Raw genomic sequence first — 17,512 nt, 5'->3', positions numbered from 1 at the left:
GCTTCCCCACCTCCCCCTGCATCAGTCCCCCTGGAGACCCCACAGACCTCATCTAGACAGCGTTCATAGGTCTCCCGCTGGTTTTCATTGGCCTGAGCAAGCGCCGAGTTCTCTGCCTGCAGGAAGGAGAAAGGGGGCCGACAAGGAGGCTGTGGGATCATTCCTCCACCAGGGCAAATTCCTTTTGGGGAAGGGGAGGCATGGAGTTTACTAGCTACGCCCCATCCCAGCTCTTGGCTCTGGCTGGATTCCCCACGGGGAGGCCTGCAGAGATGGAGAGAAGGCATCAGAAAGGCAGAGCTGAGATGGCTGGTTTTCTGTAAACCCCAACCTCAGTCAGGGAGGTTGGAGGGACTGCGGAGACACAGTGGCCAGGAGGACCTAAGCTGGGATGTGCCCAAAGTAATCCTTATTTCCCTGGGGGGAGGGCAGAGGAGGCTGGAGGGAGGAGGGCAGGGTCTTAAGAATATGGCAAAGAGCTTAGTGAGGGATCCTTGCCCTTTTCCCTCAAATCCTAAGCCCTGGGTCATCTAAACCCTTCTTCCTGTGGCCCCTGTGACCATGCCTTTCTTAAACCGGCAAGGGCGTGAAAGTGGGGGGAGAAAAGGGGGTAAAGAAGGGAGACATTTGGGGGCTAGGACAGCCCTGCCCCTGTGCATGCCTCTTGTCCCAAGCTGCCCCCCCCGACCCCCAGTTTGGAGAGCTCAGAGCAAAGAAAAGGCTTCTCAGAGGAGCTTTGCTAGAGAACGTTCAGCTCTGCTCCAGCCCAGCAAAGCGGGTTGAGAGGAAGGTCCACCCACATCCATAACGCCTACCTAAGCTCCCGAGGGCCCCAGACGGCACTGCCCCCCCCCCCCGTCTTGTGCCCCACCTCTAGCTCCCGAAGTCGGTGCAGGAGCTCCTGGCAGGTGCCCGGTTCCGTGCCACTGTCACCACCCTCTCCCGGCCTCGGCTTTCCAGGGCTCCCAGCGGGCTGGTCCATGGCCTCCGACATCAGGCCCTGGAACAAGTGAGAGACGCCCTGGCAGGCTACTCCAGGGCACAGGGAGGAGGTGAGTGGAGGAGGAGGACAAAGACAAAACTCGTCAGCATTCTGCAAGTCTAGTGTGACCAGTGGGCCACGGATATTGTAACAACTCAGGGTCTGACTCAGGCTCTTCTGGTCCTAGGACAGACACCCAGACACACTCTGCCCATTTTAAGAACGGAGACCATTGTTTTATAAACCCCAGTCACTGCGCTCACCCCACCACAGGTCACACAGACACTGGCCGGTGACCAAGAAAGCTGAATTCTCTGCTGAGATGGGCCTCGAACCGGCACACACTCGATCTTCCCGGCACAGTGGGAGGGAGCCCGCGTGCCTCACCAGCTCCCTGCTCCTGGCCAGGCCCCATGCCGTTCCCTCTGCAGGGGTCCCCTGACACCTCCCTGCTTTCCACACAGCCAGCTCCTTCCTACGCATTTTTCAGGATTCCCACTCCAAGTCCAGGTCGGGCACCCCTCCTGCACGGTTCTGTACCCGCCTCCCCGGGAGGGTGGACCCCGTGAAGGCAGGCACTCTGCATTCACGTCCCTGCCTGGACTCGCACTCCTTGGTGGGCTACCTGGCATGTCGGGGACAGACTGATGACGAAACCGACTCGTCTGTCACTGCCCGAGAACAGCGCAGCCGGGCTTCTGTCCTGTACCGTGACATATAGGTCGCTGGACTATGGCCGTAGTTACTGGCTGTACCTGACGAGTCTCCAGCTGCTATCTGAGTTGCAATTTCTTTGCTAGAGGAAAGTCCTCATTTCCTTCTTTTGCACAAATATTGCAGAAATTTCCAGTACATGGGAAACCCTTCCTAATGTAAAAGGGCAGAGGCCCCCAGTCCACTCTCTGACCCACTGTAGCCCCCACAAAAGGAGCTTAGTACTGTCAAAGCAAGGAAGAGGAGCCCTCTAGCCCCTCACCGGGCAGGCATCTGAACGATGCCTCCTCTGTCCTCCACGGTGGGGCGCCGGCGATGCCTCCCCGGCCTCCTGGCCCCCCCAGTCCCCCCCCCCCCCGCCCCCAGCACGCACAGGCTCAAAGCCCCTCACCTGTCTCTGCCTCCTCAGCCAGGCCGGCACACTCACGCTAGCCACCAGAACGGTCACCTCACCTGTGGAGAAGGAGGGAGACGGTGTGTCAGCCGTGCGTTCCACAAGCATTTACTGGGCTCCTGCTCTGTGCCAGGCCCTGGGCCCTCGGGGATGAACAAGCCAGAGAAAGCCCTGCCTCTGTGAAGCTTCCATTCTACTGGGGGAGGCAGATAACGCAGAGAAGCCAATGGACATACGTCGGGTCCCAATAAGGCACCGAGAGGTGACACCGAAGCAGAGACCTCGGGGACGTCCAGATGAAATCCTGGTCAGGGACCACGGCCCCCAATCCTAACAACTTTACGGGGGGCGGGCACTAGCCTGGGTGAGGGTGCGGAATCTGCGGGTGAAGGAGGCTACCCAAGACATACGGCTGGATCACCAAGCACAGGGGACAGGCCTCGCTTTCCCCCCTCGTAGGTGGCCTCTGTACACACACGAGTTGTACTGCAAGCTCCTTAGAGTCCCAGGGCTCCTGGAGCTATGCAATTCGGGACGGATCCGGGTGAGAATCCTGACTCTACAAGATCTGTTTCCTCACCTATAAAACGGACCTAAGAATACTCAGCCCAAATGTTGGGGGTGAAATGAGATGATGCGTGCAGAGGGTCTTGCATGAACTCAGTAAATGGAGACTTTGCGTGATCACATCCCGACAGAGGTATATTGCTAAGTCCCGCCTCGTTGCCTGCTGCTGCTGGATGTTCATCTGTAAGGGACGCCAAGTCCCAGGCTCCTCCCTGCGGGGTCTGGGCAGTGGGGGCACCCGCAGATCTGACAGGGCCGCACACCCACCCCGCGCTCAGGGGCCTCCTCCTCCTCAACCCCTCCCCGCCAGGTGCCAGCCCAGCCTTCACCCCAGAGGGAAAAAGGGGCAACTGTAAACGGAGAGAACCTTCTTTCCCAGTGAGAGAGACTGTGCCCGTGTGTGTATGACAGCGGGAAGGGGGCTTCTGAAAACTGCAGGAAAAGGAAAAACTTGTAATACTTATTTTTAAACACTCCACAACAATCTCGAGTCCTTTGTTATTTTAACATCATGAAAAATGTATTGAGTATAACTTCATTTGCTCATGACATTATCGTGTTTGATATTTTTAGAAATGGACGGGCTTGGAAAAAAATGAAAAAAATTCAGGAAATATCCTCCTTCCCACATACATAAATATGGGTTAAAACCAAAAAAGGCCTCGGGTTACCTCCACCACTTGAGTTAAACCCCACCCCAGCACCCCAGCATGCCCGCTTGGCAGAGGCTCCCAGTGCCCCCAGGGCGCCCTAGCTTTCCCCTCAGGCCCCTCACCCTTTCTCCCCTGTGGACACCTCAGGGAGTAGCGGGGGATGGGAGAGACAGACTTGGGAGGGTGAAGGAAAGCTGCGGGGTGAACACGGCAGTGTCCAGGGCCAGAAAGGGAGGAAGATAAAGCTGGGGAAAAGCCCAAGTCTGTGGTCCCAACAGCGACAGCAAAAACCAAACTAAGGGTGAAGATGCTCTGGGAGAATATCTTTTCCTAAAAAAACAAAAATCAAAACGCCTCCAGGAGGCCCAGATCATGGGGACTGGCTGTGGATCATGTCTGTGGTTTTCTGCCTGTTGAGGAGGGTGGGGACCGGATTACCGCCCCCCCCCCTCCCCGAGCTGACTGCCGCCACTCTCTCAATCTGCGCTTCTGTGGATCCCAGGGCGGGGAGGCCTGAGCCCCACTGTGACCTGGGGGAGACCCTCCAAATGATACGCCACCCAAAAGCAACAGCTCTGTCATGTGGGACCGTCTCCGTCTCCCCGGCTGGGCTTCGGGGAGGCTCCGGAAATGAAGACAGACTGTGACTCAACCTCACTTTGGGGAGAAGTTTTCTGCCCTCAGTCGAGGTGGTCTGGCCAACCCAGGACCAGAGGCCTTCCCTCCATCCGCAGGGCCACAAGCAGAGGGGCAGGAAGCTGGCAGCCCGGATTGCCTGAGTCACAGGGAAGAGGCCTGCATTTAAACTTGGCGCCCGAAGCAGTGCACGCTGTGAGCAGGACCGCAGCTGGCGTTCGAGATTTCTATGGCGCAAAGAACACTTCTTACAGCTTCCCTCTCCTCTAGGGAATATTAGGAGATACTACCACCTCCAGCTCCCAGGCTGAGCCTAATGAGGAATTTGGCCCATCACAGCCTGGGTTTTCGGTCTAAATCTCGTGGGGGAAAAAACCAACCCACGTTTGTTCCCCAGTGGCTGTCCCTGCCGCGTGTCAGCGGGGCCCCTCTCCCGGGGGCTGCACACCCTCCTCCTCCCTCAGGCCCCACAGCTCCTACTCACAGCTTCTGGGCTCAGCCCCACCCCGGGCCTGGAAAACCCCCAACCTGGGTTCTTCAGGATGGCCCTGGTTTCAAACACTCCTCCCGTGGTCCCACGACATGCCCGACACGCCCGGATGTTGGACGTTGGGTCTGGAACACATGATACAGGCCACGTTGGGTAGAGATGGAGCTGCAGGAGGTGAGAGCTCCAACTTGAACTGGAGGCTTCTCCCGCCAGAACTGCCAACGGGCAGCCCCGCCCCCCACAAAGGCCTGATTCAGAGGGAGGTGACCTCAGTGCCGAGGGGAGGGGGGGAGAGGAAGGGAGGAAGACCAGCGCCTCCGGGGCCCTCCTTCAGTGGGGGTGGGGGGCCACTGGCAGCAACCAGGGACAGGGAAGGGGGAACAGCTGCTCAGGGGGCTCTGGGTAACCTGGGGACGCGGCTGGCTCAGCCTGATCACTGAGTGAATCTGGTGACTCTGTCTCTTCAGCCCAGTCGGTCATAGGGCCCCCCAAAGAGAGCTGACTGTCCCGGCCTTTCAGTCGGCCAGAGCAAAGGAGTAAGTCTGCAGTGCCCACCCTCTGCCCAGCCAGGGCACAGGCAAGACCCCTCCGTGAGCTCCAAGCCCAGGCCTGGGAGGAAGGGACTAGAGAGGTGGCAGTAAGCCTGTCTTCCGCGCTCCCTCATCCCGGCCCTTAGCCAAGGGCTCTGGGCCCCGATGAGCCCCTCACTCACCAGCTGTTCCCCCCAGAGTCCTCTAGGGACAGAAGCCAGGGACCAGGAGGTGGGGGAGGGTGGGCAGCTGTGGGAAGGCAGAGATGGAGAAGCTCACTTTAATAACAGAATCATCCGTAACAACAACCGTTACCCACCCCCCGCCCCCACTCCCCCCATCCCCCAGCTGCTTTCTGGAATCCCCGTCACACCCAAGAGTCCACTTGTAAACAGCAACTTCTGCACCCATTGCAAACAGTCTTTTCTGACCGTATCAGCCCGGGGGCTGCTGTGGGTGTGGGGAGGGAATAAAGGGACTGGTGCCCCAGGGCATTCGTGGCCTGAAAGCAGCCACCTTAATCCCTGCCCAAAGCATCGTTTAGCCCTAGGAATTCCAACTGGTCTCCCCCCCGCCACCAAGGAAAAGAGGACAGACAAGAATTTCCTTCCCTCCTCCTGACAACTGGCCCTAAGACACAATAGCCCTACTGAGAGGCATGTGTCTGTGGGGAAGGGGCCCCTGCGGCCCCTTCCAACTTCCTCTTCACAGGCACTGCAAGAACCTCCATCCCTTAGTGTGGGTTCTTTCTGACCCACAGTAGGGTCCCCTGCCCCTCCAGGCAGGCAGGAGGAAGGGCAGTCATGTTGAGCCCCGAAGTCTTACAGGCTCCAACACCCCTTACCTCCCCTCTCCCGGCTCCTTCATGCTCCCTGTCCACAGCATAACCCAACAACAAAAAAGCAGCTGCTGGAGGTGGGGAGAGGAAAGGGGCTCAGACACAGACACAATGGGTTTATTTATAGGGCCACATGGCCAGGGGCTCCACGGCTATGAAACCTAGTCCCCACTCACCAAAGCCTAGCTGGGCTCATTCCAGCAAGAAGGCAGATTTAGAGTCTAGTCCCGACACTACAATTTACTCGCTGAGCGGCTTCACGCAAATCACTCAGTCTCTCAGGGACAAGTTCCTTGGTGCCAAATGGAGGCTGTTCTAGAACAGTGGTTCTCAAAATACGGTCCAGGAACCCTGACGTTCATCCAAGGAATTCACAGAGCTGAAACTATTTTCATAACACTACTAAGACATTATTTGCTTTTTTAACTCTCATTCTCTCCTGAGTCTATCCTGGCATTTTCCAGACATGATATGTGATATCACAACAGACTGAATAGAGAAGCAGATATGAGAACCCAGCTGACTTATATTAAGTCAGACATGACATATATGTAAGAACATATATGCCATTCTTTTCACTGTTTTTTTTTTTTTTTTTGTCCTGGAAAATATATGGTTACTTTTCATAAAATTTGTTAACATATAATAGGTTTATTATTATTTTAAGTTCATTAAATGTTTAAAACTCTCAGTTCTAATTTATATGACAGTAAGTGTCAAAAGGTATAACCTATATAAACCAAAGCTCTTTGGGGGTCCTCAATTTTTAAGAGGTTGGAGGGGTCCTCAGGCCAAAATAGTTTGAGAATCACTTTTCTAGAAGTGTTGTCCAGTAGAACATTCTGTGATGATGAAATGGTTATTCTGTGCTGTCCAATATGGTAGCTGCTAGCTACATGTGGCTCTTGAGCCCTTGAAATGAAACTAGTTCAGGGCGCCTGGGTGGCTCAGTTGGTTAACGGCTGCCTTCGGCTCAGGTCATGATCCCAGGGTCCTGGGATCGAGCCCCATATGGGGCTCCCTGCTCAGCAGGGAGCCTGCTTCTCCCTCGCCCTCTGCCCCGCCCCCACACTCATGCTCTCACATGCTTTCTCTCTCAAATAAATGAATAAAATAAAATCTTAAAAAAAAAAAAAGAAATGTAGCTAGTTCCACCGAGGAAATGAATTTTAAATTTAAATAACCACATGCAGCTTGTGGCTACTGTACTAGATGGTACAATTCCAGAAGATCCCTGGGATTCCTTGATTGAGCCTTCTGGGTCAATGCTTTTTTTCCACAGAGTCTAGATGTTGGGGATGGGACAGGACGAGACTTGACACTCACTTCTGTCCCCAGGCTTTTGCTCACACTGTTTCTTATTCTCTCCTCACCAAAGGAAAGCCATCAACACCAAGGTTTACTGCTAGAGTTGCACGCTTACCCTCCACGGGCTACTTCACACCCACTCCACTCTTCTCAAATTGCCTGCCCTCCCTCCCCCAGAGGATTAAAGCCAGCAGAGGGAAAACCCCTCAAATCTGCCAGCGTCCTCCCAGCTCCATCAGAACGCTTGTACCTCCCCCTCTCCCCAGGTCCTCCCGGTACAGCAGAGGGGCCACCGTCTTCCCGGGCAAGGGCAGTCCCTCTTGCCCCAACCCATTCCCACTTAGGCCTTCAGTAGTGACCTCCTGAAGGGACCTTTCCCATCAGCCTTTAAAGCTTCTCAGGTGTCTTTCATCTAAAAAATAATTTCCCCCTGACATTTCCCCAGACTATGCCCTCTTCTGCCCTTCCAAGCCAAACTTTTTTTTTTAATTTTTTTTTTTTTAGATTTTTATTTTATTTATTTGACAGAGAGGGAACACAAGCAGGGGGAGTGGGAGAGGGAAAAGCAGGCTTCCCGCTGAGCAGGGAGCCCGATGTGGGGCTTGATCCCTGGACCCCGGGATCAAGACCTGAGCCGAAGGCAGACGCTTAGCGACTGAGCCACCCAGGCGCCCCCAAGCCAAACTTCTAAAACAAAACAAAACACCCATCCTCACTTCTCACTCCTTCCTCTCAACCTGGCCCAAAGTCAGCAGTTAACTGCCACAATGCTAAATCCAAACACGATTTTTCCATCCCTGTCATCTTCTCAGGCACAAGTGCCTCTGGTGGCCACTTCCTCCTGGACTTTTTTAAGCTTCAAGACATAGTTCACATCCCCTATGACTCACCCATTTAAAGCGTGCAATCCAGTGGTTCATAGTGCGGTCACAGATTTTTGCCATTGTGGCAACTGTAGAACATTTTCATTACCCTTTAATTAGCACCCCCTCACCCCTGAACTAATTTGTTTTCTGTCTACAGATTTCCCTATTCTGGACGTTTCATATGAATGGACTCATAGAACAGGTGGTCTTCGTGACTGGCTTCTGTCACTTGCATCACGTCTGCAAGGCTCCTCCATGTTGAAGTGCAGATCAGCACTATGTTCCTTTTTTTTTTTTTAAGATTTTATTTATTTATTTGACAGAAAGAGAGAGGCACAGCGAGAGAAGGAACACAAGCAGGGGGAGTGGGAGAGTGAGAAGCAGGCTTCCTGCTGAGCAGGGAGCCCTATGCGGGGCTCGATCCCAGGACCCTGGGATCATGACCTGATCATGATCATGATCATGATTAACGACTGAGCCACCCAAGTGCCCCAACTACGTACATTTTTTACAGCCAAACAGTACTCTGATAAATAACTGATGTGCCACCAGTTTATCTCTTCATCTGTTGATGGACATTTGGGCTGTTTCCACTTTTTGGCTCTCATGAACAATGCTGCCGTGAGCATTTGTGTGCAAGTTCTTGTGTGGATGTAGTCACTTCTCTTGGGTATATACCTCGGAGTAGACTTGCTGGATCACATGGTCACTTTAGGTTTACCTTTTGGAGGAACTGCCGAATTTTTTTTTAAAGCGAAGGCACCGTTTTAGTCCCGCCGACAGTGTATGAGGGTTTCCATTTCTCCATGTCCTCACCACTGGTTACTGTCTGATTATCGGATTCTAGTCACCCGAGTAAGTGTGAAGTGATCCCTCATGATGGTAATGATTTATATTTCCCTATTTAAGGATGTTGAGCATCTTTTCATGTGCTTATTGGCCATTTGTATATCTTCCCTGGAGGAATGTCTATTTAGGTCCTTCTCCCATTTTTAATTGGATTATGTGGGTTTTTTTTAAAATGTAGTTATAAGGATTTTTTTATATATTTTGAATACAAGTCTCTTATAAGGTATATGACTTGCAAATATTTTCTCCTATTCCATAGCTTGTCTTTTTACTTTCTTGATGGTGACCACCTTCTCCTAGATGACTTTTCCCTGGTCTATGATGCTCCTCCTCTCCCCCCAGCCATCTTGCACCTCTACTTTGTGTGTGTGTGTGTGTGTATTTTAAAACTTTGTATGGTTGTGTATACACATACACACACTTTAAAAAAACAGACACAGCAATGTTCTCACTGTTCTACAACTTTCTTTAGAAGAACAATTAAAAAAAAAAACAAAACCCAAACCCACAGACTTTATTTGGATCTTCCCAGTTTTTCCACTGATGTCCTTTCCACTGATGTTCTTATTCCAACATCTAATCCATGATTCCACATTGTACTTAATCACCAAATCTCCTTATTTTCCTATGATTCATGATAGTTCCCCAGTAGTCTTTCATGACCTTGACATTTTGGAAGGGAACTGATCAGGTCAGTATTTTGGAGAGTGTTCCCTTACTGGGGTTTGTTTGATGTTTTCTCCAATTAGACTGAGGTTATGAATTTTTGGAAAGAATACCACAGAGGTGATGTGCCCTTCTCAGTGCATTATATTAGGGGGTATAATGTTGAGATGTCTTATGACTGGTGAGGTTAACCTTGAGCACCTAGTTAGGTGGTATCTAGTGGGTTTATCTGTTTATCTGTAAAGTTACTATTTTTCCTTTTGTCATTAGTAACCAGTTTGCGGGGCAATACTTTGTGACCACACAAATACCCTGTTTCTGCTTCAATTTTCACCCGCTAATTTTAGGATTCATCAGTGGATCTTGCTTACAGCAATTACTGTAGTGTTCTAATGATAATTTTTGATTTCCCTCATTCCTTATACATTTATTAATTAGAAATCTTCTGTAAGGAAGAGCTGTCCCTTCACTGCCACTGATTTACTTAATTACACATCTATATTAGCATGAACTCATAGATATTTTATTCTTTGGATTAGAATCCAATATTATCATCACTTATTTCATTGCTTAAATTCCAGCTTTGATCATTGAGAACTCTTTCAGGTCGGTTCCTCCGCTTTCCACATACCTCCATTTAAAAAAATTTATTTACAGGGCGCCCGGGTGGCTCAGTCGGTTGGGCATCTGCCTTCGGCTCAGGTCATGATCCTGGGGTCCTGGGATCGAGCCCCCCATCCAGCTCCCTCTCCCTCTGTCCCTCCCCGCCCCCCCGCCCCTGCTCAGGCACACACGTTCTTTGTCTGAAATAAATAAAATCTTAAAAAAAAATGTATTTAGGGCGCCTGGGTGGCTCAGTCGGTTAAGCAACTGCCTTCGGCTCAGGTCATGATCCCAGGGTCCCGGGATCAAGTCCCGCATCGGGCTCCCTGCTCGGCGAGGAGCCTGCTTCTCCCTCCGACCCTCCCCCCTCTCATGTACTCTCTCTCATTCTCGCTCTCTCAAATGAATAAATAAATCTTAAAAAAAAAAAATGTATTTACTTTTGAACATCTGTTTGCTTCCTGGCACCATAAGATGTTCCAGACTGGGCGCCTGGGTGGCTCAGATGGTTAAGCGTCTGCCTTCGGCTCAGGTCATGATCCCAGGGTCTTGGGATCGAGTCCCACATCGGGCTCCCTGCTCCTTGGGAACCTGCTTCTCCCTCTGCCTCTCTCTCTGTCTCTCATGAATAAATAAATAAAATCTTTAAAAAAAAAAAAAAAAAGATGTTCCAGACTAATCTTATATTTTCCCTGCCACAATCACTTTTCCAAGGAGCTCCACCAGAGCAGCCCTCTTTCTAAAACTGTACCTCTGATTGTGTCCCTACTGCCTCACACCTTCCCATGCCCTCTGACTGCTTTGGGGACAGACCAAAGCCCTCCGCGCAGCACTGAAGCCCAGCGCCGCCCCCCCCCCCGACCCCCGCCCAAGCAATTCTCCTGCAAAGCTGCCCCGGACGGAACAGTAGTGGCTTCTTGAAGAACCTCCTGCAGGAGCGGTAGTTCCAACTGTGACGCATCCTGTTCTCTAGTCCTCCCCCGTGAGGAAGAGGGGACTTCCCGTGCCCTTGGAAGGGGAGCTCCCTGAGGAGGAGCCCTGCCTGCACTTCTGTGCTCCCCCACACTCCTGCAGCAAAGCCCTGACCCTGGTCATCTCCTTTCCTTCCAGACAGAGTAAGACCACAAAGAAGGGATGGTGGGCTCCTCAGCTTCTCGTAAAGACATCCAACTGTCCCCCTGCCCAAATGGCTCTGAGGACAAACCATGCGGAGAGGTGAGCAAGGGACATTTTCAGTTTTGTCCCTAACGTTGATAAGACCTTATCCAAGCCCTCAACCCACTCCCGGGCCTGGTGACTCCCTCTGGCCAATGGGACTAAGCTATTCACTCTGCAGATACTTCCCAACAGATCACTCAGGAGGACCGAGGCTGGGGACTGGGGGGCAATTCAGAGATGGCTCAGCTCTTCTGACTTCTTGGGGCTTCCAATCTAGTAGGGGACATGACACATGCAGGTAATAGCTGCACGGTGGAGCATGTGCCACGAGAGAAGTCGCTTGGAGAACTTTAAAAATCAGGAGGGAAATATTAAGCTGCAGCTGCAACAGTTTTTCAGAATGCAAGGCATCAAAGGAACGGACACTTTATAGACCAGTGGGGTTTAGGTACAAGGAAACAGCAAGGGGGTCCTTCTAGGCAAAAGGCAGGCAGAAACAGAAGGAGGCACAAATCTCGGGGTGTATACGGAAACGCAGTGCAGCTGGGCTGAAGGGCATTTGAAGGGGAGTGTTTCCTGGTCCCCTGGCCCATGCCAGTTACTAACTCCTCTCCTATCTCCCGACCCAACAGCACAGTCAGCATATTTTCAACACCCGGGGTGTAACCGGAGACACGAGCTGGATCCCACAGGAAGAGCTGAGGCAGAAAGGCTCCTGGAGGCCGTCGTGGAGGCGACTGCTGAGTTGACTACTGGAACATCAGCTCTCTGTTCTCAGATCCAAGAGGAAGAGGGCCTGGGAGGCCACACAGTCTGTTGGCTCTCAGGCTGCACCTGCAGGCTACACCTTCCCAGCCCCCAGGCTCAGCCCCTGGGGCTCACTCCCTCAGCTTCCTATCCTGGCCTCTTTCTTCAAAGGGAACAGGCTCTGGCCGGCCAAGTGCCTTCCAGGTCCGGGCAGCTTCAGTGTTGACTCAGTGGGTGCCATTTGGCCAGAGCCCGGAGGTGACCTCCTAAGCTGCCAGCTCAGGCAGGAAGCAAGTCGCCTTCTCTGGAACAGAAAGTAGCTCTGGCTCACCACAAGCCCTCACTGGACTCTGCTCTTACTTGTGCCCCCAAGTGGGAGTGAGGCTTCCTGGATTCCGGTTTTGGCTGGGCTGCACTGAGTGACCCTGGGTGAAGCCAAGAACCCTGCTGGGACTCAGTTTTCCTATCCGTAAAGTGGGGTGAACTCTCCCTGACTTTTTCTGCAGGGCATAGAAGGATGAGATCATGTCTGGAAAGGATTGCAGCTGGGGTAGGGGGTTGAAGGTGAGGAGCTCGGCAGGGCTTTTAGGGAGAAGCCCTTGGTTTGGATTCTGCCTTCCCCCTACAGGGCCCACGGGCTTCCCAGGAAAGCAGCGGGGTGGGGAGTAGAGAGAGGAAGGGTCAGCAAAGCCGAGAGCTTAAGACTTCTCCTGGTCCCAGGGACAGGAAGTGAGGTGCCGTCTAGAGAGGAAGTGAGAAGCAAACACCCCCCAACTTCCCTTCAGCCTACAGGGGAAAGGAAGGCTCCAGCTTCAGGAGCCTGCAGGCCCAGAGCTGGAGAGACAAGGCAGTGGGGTGGGGGTGGGGAGGAGGCATTAGCAGCACCATCTGGCAGAGAAGGGGGGTTCTTGTCTTGGACATAATAAAACTCAAGGGGCCCAGGACATCCCACAGACTGGGAGAGGGGGGAGAAGAGAAGCCATAGAAGTCAAGTTCAAAAACACAGCTTTCCAGGTCACGTGGCACTATTATTTACAGTCCTGGCCCCCAGCCTCCTGCCCCCAGCTTCATGCTGTGCCCTGCCATGTGCCTCCCCGCCGGGACACGCATACTCCCGCACACACCGAGGCGGCCCAGGGCCTCTGATTACTTGCTCTTACGGTATATGCCCTTTCTTTGTAGCCTGCATCATAGCTGTGGTTCTACAACTGCTGAATTATTTGATTAAGGCAGACTTTTGGGATCAGCACTGTACCCCCAGGGTCTAGCATAACACCTCGCCCATAGTAACTGCTGAGAACGCCTCAGAGGCTGGTTTGGGCCTAAACCTTGGCATCTGAATGAAGTTCAGTATACAAAGGTGAACAAACCCTGCTCACGGCCTGGGATCGACTGGGTGACCCTGGGGTGGGCAGTAAAGACCAGAAACCAGAGAACTGACAGGCGGCAGGAGAAATCCATGCACACCCAGACACTGCCAACAGGTAACAGATGAAGACAGTATATGCTATCTGCTATCTTTTGGATAAGGGGGAAAAATAAGAATAGACATTTGTATTTGTTTTGTGTAAAGACATTCTTGAGGGATATGTAAGAAACTAATGTGATCATCTGTGGAGGGAAAAGGGGGTGAAGGTAGGAGCACAATTTCTCAACATACACCTTTTTGTACCATTTTGATTTTTGGACTATATTTTTAAAAATGCTAGTGAAAAACTAAAATATAAAACTTTGAAAAAAAAAATGTTAGCAGGAACAACCACCTGCCCAGGTGATTTCTAAAGGTCCTCCCAGCTGGGGCTATCTACTCTCTTCCCATATTAGGAAGTAGGGACCAGGCCCTTGGGACAAGGGAGAGGTGAGGAGGTCTGGCTAGTTGAGTGTGGGGACTCTGGCCAAAGGACACCAGTCTTCACTCCCTTTCTCCCTGGGCTAGGAGAGAGGCCCTGTCACCCCTAGCCCGTGGTGTGGCACGGGAGCACCGAACTGTTCGGAAGTTGGTCAGGGCCACTTCCTCCTGGGTGAGAACTGGGTTCATTCTAGATCCCAAGGGGCTGGGGCAGAGGTGGGTGGTTGGGCAAGGGGAAGAGTTTGGGGCAGGTGGGAGTAAGCTGGGGTAAATGACACCTGGAGGCTCCTGCAGCTGCTGCGGGCAGGTTCTGGGGGTGTCTCAACAGATCCTCATACAAAAGGACCAATTACAGCCCCCACATCAAGACAGCCGAGGGTGAAATGAATCAGCCCATAGGAACAATGACTGCTGAGAACCCTAGGGCCACACCCCAGGAGTTCTGGGGCCCCTCACAGTCCCATCTAGGAAAAACCTCATCATTCTTCTACCCAGAGGGTCAGCGGGGAGGGACAGTGTCAAGCCCTGCACGAGAGTGAGAACTGCAGACCAGGGCCCCAAGCAGCACCCACCACCACTCAAGCCTTGCAGGCATCAGCATGAGACGCAGAATGGGGTCGTCTCTCCTTTTAAAATATCTCTACAGATGGGTGCCTGGGTGGCTCAGATGGTTAAGCGTCTGCCTTCGGCCCAGGTCATGATCCCAGGGTCCCGGGATCGAGTCCCACATCAGGCTCCCGGCTCAGCGGGGAGCCTGCTTCTCCCTCTGACCCTCTCCCCTCTCATGCTGTTTCTCTCTCGCTCGCTCTCTAAAAAATAAATAAAATCTTAAAAAAAAAAATATATATATATATATATAAAAAAATAAAATAAAATATTTCTACAGATACAGATATAGATATTTTTAAAAGCCTAGTGAGTACCGGAGAACTCCCAGAGCTCAAGGACCACCATAAGGGTCCAGGAGCTGTGTCTGACTGGGCTCTTCTCCGGGGCTGCTCGACTTTTAGAAATCAGTAATAATAGCAGTGATAATTCACCTTAATAACAGCCTGGCCTCCTGAGGCCTCTTTCATCCGTGTAACTCCCAGAGCTGGGAAAATGGCAATTACTGAACAGGTGCCACGCCCCAGTGATGATGTGTTATTAATCCATCCGCCCAGGCTGGGAAACTGAGGCGCAGGGAGGACTTCCCCTCACAAGGAACTAAGGATGTAGGAGCTGAGGGCCGATGGGCGGTGCTGGCTCTGTACCTGCTGTGTTTGGGAAGATGTTGAAGAAGGTGGGGGGGCGGGGGGCCCCTCCTTTCAGAGTCAGCCGGGCCTGGGTTTGGGATAAAGGCGAGGAAGATCCCAGATGTGTCCCAAGCCCCCTCCCCAGGCTGCAGCAGGGCCTGGTGGTGGCCTTGGCTGGGAGTCAGGGCCTCTGATCTTGAGCCCATACACTTACTCTGCCAAAGTACTACAAGGCGGGCCAACAGCTGCTCTGAGCATCTCCACCATGTCTGCAACACACGCAGGCACCACGGGGTAAGTGAGGGCTCAGCCTCCCAAACAGCCCCACGCCACAGGCACCACCTCTGAAGCGGGAACAGGGGGCATCTTACAGCTGGGCAGGTGTGTGTGTGTGTGTGTGTGTGTGTGTGTGTGGATCAAATCAAAAACATGTCAAGAAGTGGGGAGACTACTTCTTAGGGACCCAAGCCCATCTCTGCAGCCCCCTTCCAACTTTGACACTGATCTCAAAGAAATGAGATCCTTCTTATAGCAAGGGCAGGGGAGGGGAGGCAGAAAGTCACAGAACACTAACGATTTTCCCACCGTGGCCGTGGAGGGAAGCAGCGGAGACTCACATGAGGATGGGAGGGTAAAGACAGAGGCACTGCCTGGGCAGAGCCATCCACAGCCTACTGTGTGCCTGGTGCTGTGGGAGATGCTCGAACAAACACAGTCTCAGCTCAGGGAAAACCACAAGGCCCAAGCCAGGCAGCAACCAATGACCTTGTCCTCCAACCTTCCAGGACAGGGCCTGGGGAAAAACAAGGGTGTTGTTCGAAGGGATCCGAAGTTATTTTCTTCAGCATGTTAGATCTGACCAGAGCCCCTGGGGAGGCCCTGAGATAACACTCTGACCCTCCAAGGGTCCAGCTCTCCACAATCTCAGATCCCAGAACTGCCCTTTCTGCTTTAAATTCGGCCAGGCCCTTCACGCCGGAGAAATGAAGGCCGAGGGGGACCATGTAACACACCAGACCGGAGTCAGGAGCCCTGTCACTGCCACTCATTATTGTATGAATCACTTCCCCCTCTGGACTTCAGTTTCCCCATTTTTAACACGAGGGCGTTGGACTAGATGTCTCTAGGATTCCTTCCAGCCTATGACTCTATGTTGTTTTGATGTGGTGGCAGATCCCAGATTGATTTACATAAATTTGCATGTTCAATCAGAAATCCCAAACTCCAAGTATAGAAAATCCAATCAGTCCATTAGTGCAGCCAGACTGGGGCTGGAGGCGCCTGCCAGGTTCGGGCAAAGCAGACCGTGGTAGTGGTGGTGAATTGGGGGAGGAGCTGAGGGAAGCAGGGCGAGAAGTGGCGTTTGTTCTAAGGGATGCAGTTCTGGTGACCCAGAGCCGATGGGGCTGGGGTGCCCTCTTCGGCTACTGGGCAAGGGTCCTTTCTCCTGCTTCCAACGGGGCCTCCGGCTGGCCAGCCTCAGAGCCACACCCCAGGAGGAAAGAGCAGCCTCTGCCTAGCAACAGCCGCATCCCTCACTCTGACAGAGACTGGAAACTGACCTCGCTGGGAGCTCCCATTTTCCATTCCAGGGGCTCCTCGCAGTGAGGAAGGTTTCCTTGGGGTCTAACCTAAATGCCTCCTGCTGCAGCTTCAGTCCGTGGGCAGCAGGGCCCAGGGAAGGGGGCTCCCCAGGCCCAGGAGAGCTAGCACAGGGAAAAGCAATGCAGACAATGTGTCCCTACGTCCAACCCATCCCACAGCCTCTCTAACTACCACCTCCTCTAACATCCCCCCCTGGCACCTGGGAGACCAAGGAAGAAAACAAACAAGGAAAACGTGAAGGCCTTTGGCTCTTGGGCTAGAGAGCAAGTCCCAACCTGGAGAGCCTGACTCCTGAGAAACCATACCCCCAGGAGGGAAGGAGGCCGGGAAAGGTGGGGCTGGGGCAGTTTCTCCCTGCTGCCAGGCTGCCATGGAAGGGCCCAGGAGGCTGGCTGGGCTGGGTGAGGGCAGCAGGGAAAACTCCTTGAGCCCACTGCCTGGGGACTGGGGGCTGTGAGTGCACAGGTGAGGTGAGGAGGGCCAGGGAGTGAGATGGGCAACAGCAAAGGGGCTCTCGTCCTCTTCCCATAAGACGGCGGATGAGTATACTGTGCTCCCTGGCTCAGATCCTAAAACAAGTCCCAACAGCTGAGATGCAAACTGTCTCCTGGGAATCTGCTTACCCGGCTGGCCCTTGGTTGCCTACCCTTCTCTCAACTCCTCCCCAAAGGCCCAACTCAAAGACTGGCCTGCCAGGATATCTCAGCAGAGGCCTCGATGGGTGGGCCAAACCCCAGCCAGCAAGAGTTCACACCCCAAGCCACTAGGGGTGAGCAAGACAATGGCTAGTCTTAGGAGAATAAGGAAGTCTGCACCCCTGCA

The 17,512-nt window shown here is 52.9% G+C and overlaps 1 protein-coding gene across 9 annotated transcripts in view; it reads right to left on the bottom strand.

The window, feature by feature from the left end:
- Positions 1 to 17,512, bottom strand: part of NCKAP5L (NCK associated protein 5 like) — a 31,124-nt gene that overhangs the window by 11,358 nt on the left and 2,254 nt on the right. For 2 of the 9 annotated variants that reach the window (XM_035002707.1, XM_035002714.1), the window contains exons 1-3: positions 2,088 to 3,665; positions 872 to 1,000; positions 48 to 116 (exon numbers count right to left, since the gene is read on the bottom strand). In XM_035002707.1, the coding sequence (XP_034858598.1) occupies positions 48 to 116; positions 872 to 1,000; positions 2,088 to 2,198 (309 nt within the window). In that variant the 5' untranslated portion in view covers positions 2,199 to 3,665. Of the gene's footprint in view, positions 1 to 47; positions 117 to 871; positions 1,030 to 2,087; positions 3,666 to 4,430; positions 4,688 to 17,512 lie in introns of those variants that run through there. The other 7 variants (XM_035002712.1, XM_035002715.1, XM_035002713.1 and 4 more) reach the window with 7 other exon arrangements.

This window comes from Mirounga leonina, unplaced genomic scaffold (assembly GCF_011800145.1).
Source record: "Mirounga leonina isolate KUSES-001 unplaced genomic scaffold, KU_Mleo_1.0 Mir_126, whole genome shotgun sequence".
NCBI lineage: Eukaryota > Metazoa > Chordata > Mammalia > Carnivora > Phocidae > Mirounga > Mirounga leonina.
The sequence above is the reverse complement of the archived record's forward strand: the minus strand, read 5'-3'. Positions and strand labels throughout refer to the sequence as shown.